The sequence below is a fragment of the Sinocyclocheilus anshuiensis genome, unplaced genomic scaffold, assembly GCF_001515605.1.
Source record: "Sinocyclocheilus anshuiensis isolate Anshui unplaced genomic scaffold, SAMN03320099.WGS_v1.1 scaffold140, whole genome shotgun sequence".
Lineage (NCBI taxonomy): Eukaryota > Metazoa > Chordata > Actinopteri > Cypriniformes > Cyprinidae > Sinocyclocheilus > Sinocyclocheilus anshuiensis.
In genome coordinates this window covers 1574505-1586491 of record NW_015554147.1, presented here as the reverse complement: position 1 = coordinate 1586491, position 11987 = coordinate 1574505, and the positions used below count along the sequence as shown (strand labels likewise).

General features: G+C 32.6%; 1 protein-coding gene across 5 annotated transcripts in view; it reads right to left on the bottom strand.

Moving 5' to 3' along the window:
* Positions 1 to 6: 6 nt before the first annotated feature.
* LOC107670633 (glycosyltransferase-like protein LARGE2) overlaps positions 7 to 11987 on the bottom strand; it is a 134315-nt gene continuing 122334 nt past the window's right edge. For all 5 annotated transcript variants that reach the window (XM_016463303.1, XM_016463302.1, XM_016463300.1 and 2 more), the window contains 10 exons: positions 10713 to 10884; positions 10532 to 10636; positions 9179 to 9291; positions 8875 to 9000; positions 8477 to 8632; positions 7185 to 7348; positions 5613 to 5891; positions 5346 to 5492; positions 1214 to 1409; positions 7 to 1126 (listed from right to left, as the gene is read on the bottom strand). In XM_016463303.1, the coding sequence (XP_016318789.1) occupies positions 929 to 1126; positions 1214 to 1409; positions 5346 to 5492; positions 5613 to 5891; positions 7185 to 7348; positions 8477 to 8632; positions 8875 to 9000; positions 9179 to 9291; positions 10532 to 10636; positions 10713 to 10884 (1656 nt within the window). In that variant the 3' untranslated portion in view covers positions 7 to 928. The remainder of the gene's footprint in view (positions 1127 to 1213; positions 1410 to 5345; positions 5493 to 5612; positions 5892 to 7184; positions 7349 to 8476; positions 8633 to 8874; positions 9001 to 9178; positions 9292 to 10531; positions 10637 to 10712; positions 10885 to 11987) is intronic.

The window sequence follows — 11987 nt, the reverse complement described above, 5'->3', positions numbered from 1 at the left end:
GTATGTAGTGCAAATTTTTTAAGTGAAAAAAGTGATTTGAGTTCAGGGCAGGAAAGCATCCTAGTATACGCTATGATGCTGTATGTTTAAGCACGTCATAATAATATGCGCCATTTGTGACAATTATAAATGCAGCAGTTACACACACTGATCATTTCTCACCTAAACCTTCATTCGGGACTCCCGAAACTGCACAAAATACTCCCTCACACCCCTATCAACCATTCAACCTTCTTTCGCTACAAGCAAATCAGTGTTTCTAAATTAAAAAATAATGTGATTTTCGATTTTATATTGTAAAACATACATAGGCTGTAGGTCGTTGTTCATAAATTGTTTTGTATTCATGAAAAACAAAGAAAAATATTTTTTCATATTTTAAATATCAGTCAAATTATAAGGCTTTAAAGTCCCTCATCTTGATGGCCTCCCCACACTTCAGTCCAGCAGAAGAGTCTTTGGAAAGCTCATTAATTTCTCGTCCTTTTGATACTCCATCGAATGCTTTCAGCCAGGTTCAAAGCTGTGTTGTGCCATGGACCGCTAGCCGTAGATCTTTAGTGAAGAAAAAGCCCTGATTGTCAAAAAAGGTCTTTATCATGACCATTCGTTTTAGGCTATAAAGCAAGTAGGTCATCACAAACATACATCTACCATTTACGCTTTTAAGCAGTTCAAGCTGGTCGAGTTTTCACCACCAGTCTGATGGGTGTGTTGCTGATGTCATTGGTTTTCACAGTTCTCTGCTGTATGACTTATCAAAAAGAAGAATTAAAGCTCTGATTTCATAGTCTTCAGCAGAGACGCGGGCTTCAGCTTTGTTTCTCTAGACACCGTGACATGCAGCAGAGCAGCATGTTGGCTGTTGAGCCTCAAATGACTAGACCGAGCCATTCTCCTGTGTGCTAAAGTACATTTGAAACAGTGTTCAGATGTTCCTCTGTGCTGTGAGGTACTTGAGAGCAGCAGAACCGTACTTTCGAGAAAGGTCTTGATGGAACTCGTCCTTCAGAGTCGTCAAGCAGTAGCGGTAACTCGGACTGGAGCGAAACTTTGAGATGTCAAAGCTGGGCGCGTGGGGCATGTGGATCATGAAGGCATTTGGTAACACAATAAAATCGTACTCCTTTGGAACAAGGAAATGTGACAGGTTAGGGACACTGGACACTTGAACTGGAAGTAGAAACAGGCCAAACGTCTTTTAAAACCTTACCTGAGCATCAAGCTCCATGATATGGGATACTTTGTTCCAGCCAAAGCCAACAAATCTGTGGTCATACTCAGGACAGTCTCGTCGCACCACAACATACGGCTCAAAATCTGCCTCCCACTCCACCTTGTATGGTGTTGTGGCTGTTCTCCATTTGGCATAATTGGTTGGCGCGTGACCCTTTGTCCAGACGTGATACCTGCAATTTAGGAGAGCAGTGAATGAATATACTTGAACTTTCTGAGTGGACTTTTAATAATAGGCCAAAGACATGATGCTTATGTTCTGATTTAACATATTAATCATTCAAAAATATATCAAAAATCTTCTTTAAACATAATTTTATATAAAAGGGATTACAAAACGTTGTTTTTGTCAAATGAACCCCTGGAAGTACCCACTTTTAAGTCAATATTGAGATAATTTAACAACACATTTACATTTTCATGGTTCTCTAATGCTGGCTAATGGGCACACAACATGCAAGTAAACAACGGCAAAAAAAAAAAAAAAACTATTTAAAAAGAAAAGTGTATTTATTTATTAAAATGTTACATTTTTATGATTTAATTAATTAATAAGCTTTTTATCAACTCGGGAAACCTTGCTCTATAATGAGAATGTTTTTTTTTTATTTCTGAATTTAAAATTATTTATATTTTTGGAGCAAAAACTAGAAAAAGGAAAGGTGATACAGCTGTCTTGATATCATAATGAAGAAAAAAACATTATTTAATAAAAAGCAAATAAAAATGTATTATTTTTTATTATCATTTAAAAAAAAACTGCTACACTGATTATTGATGTTTGATATTTGTCCACCAAATCAAAGTCATGTGGTTCAACATGCATAAAAATGCTTAAATGAAAACATAACAGGAAACACAGTAATAGAAAAGAGGACCCCTGTCAAAGTCAACACGTCTCTTAAAATATCAGATAAGTTGACCTTTTTATGACAAAAAAAGGCTAGACAACTTTTTAAAATGGCATGTGGTGTGACTCCCCAAAAACTTAATTATATTCATGAATCTTTTTTAAAAATGTTAAGATGTTCATATATGTTCAATGTGTAATTTGTTTTATTATGCTTTGCATTTAGATTAAATGGGGAAACAATAATTAATTGAAACATTTCTTGAAAATAAAAGTTTTTCAAAACATGATATGTTTTGAACATGAAACTGACATGAATACACATTGGTAAAAATGTGGCATTTCCCTTTTCTTTATTGGGGACAATCTTATTTGTCTCCCCCCCCAATATAAATTGAACCCTCATCCGTCCCTCCCGAACCTATAACAAAAGTGTCCTTCGCGGGTCAAAATGACCCAAAGGCTAAAACATTTTTTTGGTCCAGAAATCTTATATTGATCCATTTTTATAATTATTTTCTAAATATTTATGTAGCTTTTTCTATTATTTGTTGGTGATTTTTATTATATTTACCTTTTTCTGGATATTTTAAAGAAAATATAAGCAAATAAGCAGTTTTTGTACATTATTTCACAAAAAAAAAAAAGAAATAAAGACGTTTCATACAAAAAACAACAGATGGCCTTGGAATTGAGTCACTGTGTGTCTCTGATGCCATCTGGTGGGGAAAAATTACATAATATTGCATTTTATGGTTACAGCCACTAGAGGGGCCTATAGTATCCTATGGAGATTTTTAACTGAGCAAAACAAGTGAAACATGAGAAATTAGATCATTTTGAGGCTTCAATTTGGTTGTTTATGGATTCAAACATATATTGAAATATTACAAAATCCATATTTTGTAAAAAAAAAAAAAAAAAAAATCTAACTGAATTATAACCTAAACATATGTATATTCATACAGTTTCATGAATATGAAATAAATATATAATATATTTTTAAAAATATAAATATGATATAAACTCACTGGTATATACTCATTGGATATTAAACTCATAAACTCATCAATTCCACCACATCACTCAAATTTAACTGTGTTAAGTAACAAAAAAAGGAAAAATTACAGTCATATCCTAGCAGAAACATGAAACATAGTATAATGTGTTCTATGGGAGTCTGTGTACCATGTGTGTGTGTATGTGAGTTTTTTCTGCATTGGGGATATTTTGTTGTCTCAGCCCTTCGTTTGGGTAAAAAAAAAAAAAAACAATTTAAAAAGAAAAGTGTATTTATTTATTAAAATGTTACATTTTTATGATTTAATTAATTAATAAGCTTTTTATCAACTCGGGAAACCTTGCTCTATAATGAGAATGTTTTTTTTTTATTTCTGAATTTAAAATTATTTATATTTTTGGAGCAAAAACTAGAAAAAGGAAAGGTGATACAGCTGTCTTGATATCATAATGAAGAAAAAAACATTATTTAATAAAAAGCAAATAAAAATGTATTATTTTTTATTATCATTTAAAAAAAAACTGCTACACTGATTATTGATGTTTGATATTTGTCCACCAAATCAAAGTCATGTGGTTCAACATGCATAAAAATGCTTAAATGAAAACATAACAGGAAACACAGTAATAGAAAAGAGGACCCCTGTCAAAGTCAACACGTCTCTTAAAATATCAGATAAGTTGACCTTTTTATGACAAAAAAAGGCTAGACAACTTTTTAAAATGGCATGTGGTGTGACTCCCCAAAAACTTAATTATATTCATGAATCTTTTTTAAAAATGTTAAGATGTTCATATATGTTCAATGTGTAATTTGTTTTATTATGCTTTGCATTTAGATTAAATGGGGAAACAATAATTAATTGAAACATTTCTTGAAAATAAAAGTTTTTCAAAACATGATATGTTTTGAACATGAAACTGACATGAATACACATTGGTAAAAATGTGGCATTTCCCTTTTCTTTATTGGGGACAATCTTATTTGTCTCCCCCCCCAATATAAATTGAACCCTCATCCGTCCCTCCCGAACCTATAACAAAAGTGTCCTTCGCGGGTCAAAATGACCCAAAGGCTAAAACATTTTTTTGGTCCAGAAATCTTATATTGATCCATTTTTATAATTATTTTCTAAATATTTATGTAGCTTTTTCTATTATTTGTTGGTGATTTTTATTATATTTACCTTTTTCTGGATATTTTAAAGAAAATATAAGCAAATAAGCAGTTTTTGTACATTATTTCACAAAAAAAAAAAAGAAATAAAGACATGTTTCATACAAAAAACAACAGATGGCCTTGGAATTGAGTCACTGTGTGTCTCTGATGCCATCTGGTGGGGAAAAATTACATAATATTGCATTTTATGGTTACAGCCACTAGAGGGGCCTATAGTATCCTATGGAGATTTTTAACTGAGCAAAACAAGTGAAACATGAGAAATTAGATCATTTTGAGGCTTCAATTTGGTTGTTTATGGATTCAAACATATATTGAAATATTACAAAATCCATATTTTGTAAAAAAAAAAAAAAAAAAAATCTAACTGAATTATAACCTAAACATATGTATATTCATACAGTTTCATGAATATGAAATAAATATATAATATATTTTTAAAAATATAAATATGATATAAACTCACTGGTATATACTCATTGGATATTAAACTCATAAACTCATCAATTCCACCACATCACTCAAATTTAACTGTGTTAAGTAACAAAAAAAGGAAAAATTACAGTCATATCCTAGCAGAAACATGAAACATAGTATAATGTGTTCTATGGGAGTCTGTGTACCATGTGTGTGTGTATGTGAGTTTTTTCTGCATTGGGGATATTTTGTTGTCTCAGCCCTTCGTTTGGGTATAAATCTTTACTGGATTGTCTCAGATTTTGTATATGAAAAAATCAAATGTAATAAAAAATGCAGTTTTCTCATAAATTCCATTCATTCCTATGTGGGTCAAAATGACCCGCGAGGGACACTTTTGTTACTTTTTTTATTGCACCCATTTAAACTCCTCGAATCCACTCAATTTTGTGTGTGTGTGTGTGTGTGTATTCCCGGTGCAAGTGTGACAAAAGTAAAGAAATCTTGGACCGGTACGATCAACACACGATTTTTAGAATTTTTTTGATAATCATTTTCGGGTCAAAATGACCCGAGGGACGGATGAAGGCTAAACACACTGGATATTGATTATGAGATGATTATTTTGAATGTCTACTGTACCTGAAGGTGTAAAGAGTCCCCATGTCCAGCATAGAAAGCAGCTCGGCCTTGGATTTGGGAAAGGAGAGGCGATATCTCAGCGTCTCAAAGGCGGGCACAACCAGAGCCTTCTTGGTACTGGCCATGTCCAGTTGGACTATACTTTTTCTACATGAAATAGTAAAAAAAACACACACACACACACACACACACACACACACACACAGATATATTACAGAAATGGAACCGTTATATTAACAGATAATTCCTAACAAATTCGCTGCTTACCTGAGGTAATCGTAGAGGCCGTACATGGGCAGAAAATCGACATCAGTCAGAAAAACGTAGGGTGTGTTGACGTTGCGGAGCGCCACATTGCGTACCAGATTGACAGGGTAGAACTGACCCTCCTTATAAACAATATGATAGCCTACATTCTTGCGGTTCTTGAGGACTTCAGAGGCCTGAGCGTAACGCAGGAACTGTTGAGCCTCGGCATCAGACATGTACAGGGCCAAACTGATGGGGCCCTCCCAGTGTTTACAGATGGCCTCCAGCATCTGCAGTCTGGACAAATACAAAGTGTCTCCAGTGAAATGTTGGGCAGTAACTGAAGTGAGGCAAGATTATGGGCTCTTTTTGATACATTTTTTTAAACCTGCAGGGCAAGCTTTCAGTAGCTAGTATGGTATGTTCTGATCTTCACTACGTCAAGCACTTCTAGTTGATACTTGTTTCAAACACAAACAAAGCTGCTATCCTGCATAACAATCACCTTTCTGAAAATGCCAAGACTACTTCAGAGGTAAAACAGAGGCTTCAGTGATATCAAAAAGACAAAAAACCTTGTTTTAAATAGATCAGTGGAAAGACTCTAAATGGAAGATAATACATTATTATTTTCTTGCTGAAAAGTTTATTATTTTCCTACTCTTATTAATCTTACAGAAAAAAAGAAAAAAGAAAGCAGGGCCTTCAGTCGAATGCATTTCTAAGTGAATTAAATGAATGGCAAGCCACTTAATTAATTGAATTAATCACAAAAAGCAAAATGTGCTATAATGAATTATTATTTATATCATTTATTTCACAACAATCCCATGTCAAGCATTCTGTTTGCAATATATATATATTTTTTTTTTTAAAACTAATCATGTTCAATTAGTAACCCTAAAATAAAGTACATCTGAAAATAACATGAGGGTTCAACATGTTTTAAAGCAGTATTTTAATACTATTATAGTTTTTATTCATATTTAAAATTTAATAAAAATAGAATAATTATTAATAATTTAAAATTGTAAGAATTTATTTATTAAGAATTTCAATTTTATTTTTATACTTTCATTTTTTTATTTAAATGTTTCTTATTTTATAGTATTTTTCTTATGTGCTTTTTCTTATTAGTATTTGTTTGTTAACTAATGCTATTCAGTTTTATTTTAATATTTTTATATACTAAGTTCTTATTAATATTTTAATAGTTTTAATTAGGATTTATTTTATTTCCAGTTAGTCGTTTTAGTGCTTCCACTCAAACTAAAAATCTAAAATGTTGCATTGGCTACTCACTCAAAAAAAAAAATCATCTAATATTTATATTTTATTTTATTTCAGCTTCTTTTCAAATAACAAAAACGTTTAACAGTTGTAGTTTTAGTTAACAATAATCACCCTGTTTTGAAAATGTTATTAACTCGCAATGCTTGTAGTAATCTATTCTCATTTCAATCAGAGTGCTGCAGAGGGTTCATTAAACACAACATCATATTTGACAGTTTTGTAATTAAATTGCCTTGGCATGAGCATGAGTGGCCCAAACGTGACTGTAGATCCATTTGGACAGTTTGTCTTCCTCACCTGTCCATGGAGAGCTGTGCGACCAGCGTGATGTCTGTGCCATCATCTGTAGGTGTGTATTCATATTGCAGGAAGTACAGATGCACCCTGTGCACCATGATTCGCTCCCTCCGAAAATCATAGCACTGGTCGTCCTCATCTAACTCCTCTAGTGCGTGCTGAAGCTGGAAACAATGAATAATATGGTTTATCAGCTATGCTGAGCAAGACACATCAAACAGTCACTGGTCGAGTTGCCCTTTTTCCTTGTACAAATCCAAGGCTGAGCTGCTTTTAGACCTGGGTATTTATTACTTATTTAGAATTATCCAGTTTAAGAATATAAAGTCCCTCTAATACTGTCTCTCTCTCTTAAGTCTTCTTGTTCTCTTAAGATATAAGAATTGTGGTCTGCTGTTTCAGGGTGCTGGAAGCCACACCCCATCTTTCTAAAACTCCGCCCACCATAGACATATACAGCACACAGAGAGCAGCGACACAGGTAGGGAAAATAAAATGAAGAGCCATTTGATTATCAGTAAACCTGAACAGTGAGTTAGTTGTCAAAAGGACGGTAGCAAAATAGCTTTCTCGCATGACCGTGCAAAATGATTGACAGGAAGAAAGTACATCAAAGTCTTTAGACTGGATAAACAAAGAATCTGACGTGACATCAATTTTTATTTATTTATTTGCTGTTTACTATGGAAGCCTATGCAGGAAAAAAAAAAAGGTAATTGCGACTTTTTATCTCACAATTCTGAGGTGCTCGAGATGAAATATTTTTCTTAGAATTGCAAGATATAAACTCAAAACTGCGAGATATTAGCCTAAATCAGAATTCTCACTTTTTCTTGTAATTCCAATTTCACAATTCTGACTGTTTTTACTCACAATTCTGAATATCTTGCAAATCTGTTTATTTATTGATTATCTCATAATTTTGATTTATTTGATTTATTATTTTTTTTGCAATTACACTTTTATATATCTCACAATTCGGATTTTTCTTCAACATTTCACAATTCGGTGTTTATGTCTTGAAACTAGTTTATATGTGGCAATCTAATTATTTTTATTAATTAAAAATGACTTATTAGAAATGTATTCTTTATTTTTTAATCTTAGGCAGAAACAGACTTCTGTAGCCCAGGACTGTCAGATATACAGTTCATTTACAAGATGTATTTTATTGTGTATTTGTTAAGTATTTAAGCATTTTTTTGACAATAAATATATAGTGACATTATATGCATGCTACTCCAAAAATCAGATATTTGCATAAAACTGCATAATCTACTAAACTAACTCACCACTGTGCTCTCAGAGCTGGCCTGACTGGGACAGCCGAAGAGTTCCCGTCTCAGAAGATTCCCATCGTACTCCAGGAACGTCAAGTAAAGATTACGGAAAAATTCCACGTGCTTGTTCTTTACCCTCAGCTTTTTAGGAGAGTTCCAGTGAATGACCTGCACGAGGAAATAATCAAAGTGAGCAATAAACAACTTCAAAGACATCATTTCCATACTAAAATGGAAATTTGACAGGAAATGAATGTGACGGTTGAGCGAACATTTGCATTAGAAACAATTTGTAAAACAAACACAGTGAATTTGGCAATGAATAAAGCAAAGCCTGGACCAATTAAAGAGTCTCTTTGAACGCTCTTAATACCCAGTATACCTAAAAAATTGTCCAAATATAGTGTTACCTTTAGATCTGACACCTCAGTGTAGCACTGTTCAGAGCGAGTGTGATCCGATAACTGTACGTTCCAGAAGCACGGAAGCTGATGCACCAGAACTGGGTTCTGTTTTATGAATGCATTGAATATGTCCTGTGAGCATAAAACAATAATATGACATATTTGTTGCATTATACAACATAATTCAGCCATGGTTAGCTCAGATTTCATCATTATTTAGACTACTGTTGTGCAAAGCACAATCTCCTAAGATCTATGAAATAAATTCTTCTTCTAAAGTGATTTTGTATTGCTCATGAAGGATATGGACCTGGTCTGCCAGGGATGTTGAAAGCATGCTCATTAGCTCTCGCTCTGCCGTCAGTCTCCACATCTGTTCCCAGCCGATCCGCCGCAGTCTCTCAAGGTAGAGTAAAATCACACCTGCAGCACCAAAAAGAAACACCTGTTGTCAAACGGAGCCCAGTGCAAACTATTCTCTTTTTCATACTGAAATGAAATTCACAGTGTGACATAAACAGTGTGCTGCATTCCGAAGTGATCATGCCTGCGTGCTATTTCCTGTGAAAGCTGCACAGGCTCATATTAGGTCAAAAAACAATGAATGTACCAAAATTTGATATCTTTATATTTGATTTTTACACCATGAATAACTCAACAAGCAAACCAACAAAAAATGCTTTAGAACTTTATGAACACATTTTAAATAAGCTTTATATTATTTAATTGTGTTTTTAATTTAATGAGTAATTAATTTGTTTAATATATTACAATATATGCACTACCGGTCAAAAGTTTGGATAATTTAGATTTGTTTTATGTTTTTGAAAGAAGTCTCTTATGCTCACCAATACTGCATTTATCAGTTTATCGGAAATACAGTAAAAACAGTAATATTGTGAAATATTAGCACAATTTTTGGTGCTCAAGAAACATTTCTTATTATGAATGTTGAAAACAGTTGTGCTGGTTCATATTTTTGTGGATTTTGTGGATCATTCATGAACTGAAATCAATACTTTTATTCAGCAAGGATGCATTAAATTGATCAGATGTTAGAGTAAAAAAATGTATAATGTTACATAAGATTGCTATTTCAAATAAATGCTGTTCTTTTAAACTTCCTCTTCATCGAAGAATTTTGAAAATGTATCACAGTTTCCACAAAAAAATAAATAAATAAAAAATGTTAACCAGCAAAAACGGTTCTCAAAATTGCTAATAATAAGAACCAGTATTTAAAATTGAGCATCAGTAATAACTGATACTGAAATAATTGAGCAGGAAAGGGTTATATGACACTGAAGACTGGAGTATTGATGCTGAAAATTCAGCTTTACCATCACAGGAATAAATTACATTTAAAAAAATATTCAAATAGAAAACAGCTATTTTAAATTGTAATTTCACTATATTGGTGAGTATATATGAGACTTTTTTCAAAAACACTAAGAATTATTTTTTATTCCATACTTTTGACACAACATATATATATATGTGTGTGTGTGTGTTTTCAGTGTGTGTTCAGTTATTAAAACTGTACTTTTCTTATTAGAATCATATATCCCCAAGAATGCCCACTAATAACCATTTACAAAAACTGCTGTTTGGAACATAGTGTTGGTTGATAAGCAGAGTTGAAATAGAAGCTGCAAGCCCTCACCTGTGTTAAAGCCCCTCCCGAGGGCTGGCCAGGGTTTGTGATTTTTCCACAGATTACCGAGGTACCAATCGCTCTGATTCTCTACCAGACCAATCACCTGTTTCTCTGTAATCACAACGTCAGTGTTAAATTTCACTGTCCAGATGCTTTATATGACTCCTGAAGGAAAGCGAGCAATTACCTGTGAACTTCCGGAAGATGGCCCACAGCTCAGCGATGTCAGTGGCGAAGGTGATGTCTGTATCAAGGACGATGACCTTTGAAAGGTTGGATGGCAGAGCTTTGGTGAGTGTGAGCTTCATCAGGCCATAAATTCCTGAATAGTGTTTGTTTGGTATCCATGACACCTCCGACTATGAGGATGAGAGAAAGAAACAGAGAAATCTGTGAGAAACTAGCAAAAGAGCACAACAGTGACTTTATCAGCCTTGGTTCTAGGAGTATTTTTCTCATTCATTTTTCTACCCAAAAAAATCTTTTTTTTTCTACCTAGAGAACTCGTTATTTATTCTTTAATATAGACTTCAATCAAAAATCATCCAGCTCTATAAATTACAACATTATAATCTTAGAAAAGTATTTGATATTTTAACACTGGAAAATCAACATGGCAAAAGAGATTCAAAATCAGCAACAATTACTTATTTATATATAGACTTTTAAACAGTATTTACATTTGTTTATATCTGACTACAAATTTATTGCATTTTAAACTTATTATCAATGAGAGAGAGAGAGAGAGAGAGAAGGCAAGGAAAGTTTATTTGTATAGCACATTTCATACACAATGGTAATTCAAAGTGCTTTACATAAAAGAAATGAAAAAATTATATTAAAAAAATGAGAGAGAGAGAGAGAGAGAGACAGAGAGACAGAGAGAGAGAGAGACGGCGATTATGTGTAAAGCACACTTCTAATTAATTTCAAATTGAGAAATTCTAATTCCAAAACTTAAATGTCAAATTTCAAATAAAACATTTTACATTTTTTGAATTCTGAATATTTAATTTCAGGTCAAAGTGCAAATATGTTAAAAAGAAACTATGTAGATATATATAAAAAAAAAAAAAAAACTAAACCTTCAACTAAAATTTAAATGAGTAATAAAACTATAATATATCAATAATAAAAAAAATACTGATGGTCACCATCAAGCACTTCTGGTACAACAACTAGTAGTGCAGTTCTTAACTAGTAATTTGTATAAAAAAAATAATAATAAATAAATAAATAAATATATATATGTATATATATATATATATATTACACTGAAATTGATTAGTTTTGAAAATTCAGAATTTTGTATGTTATGGATAAAACATCCTTGTTAAGATGAATGGAATTTTTATGTCTGGAAACCTGATGTTGTGCTCTCTGCTCAACAGTTGAGAAAAAGATTAATCTATATATATTTTTATTAAGTATTAGAGTACTTTATCACACACAACTGTATTGA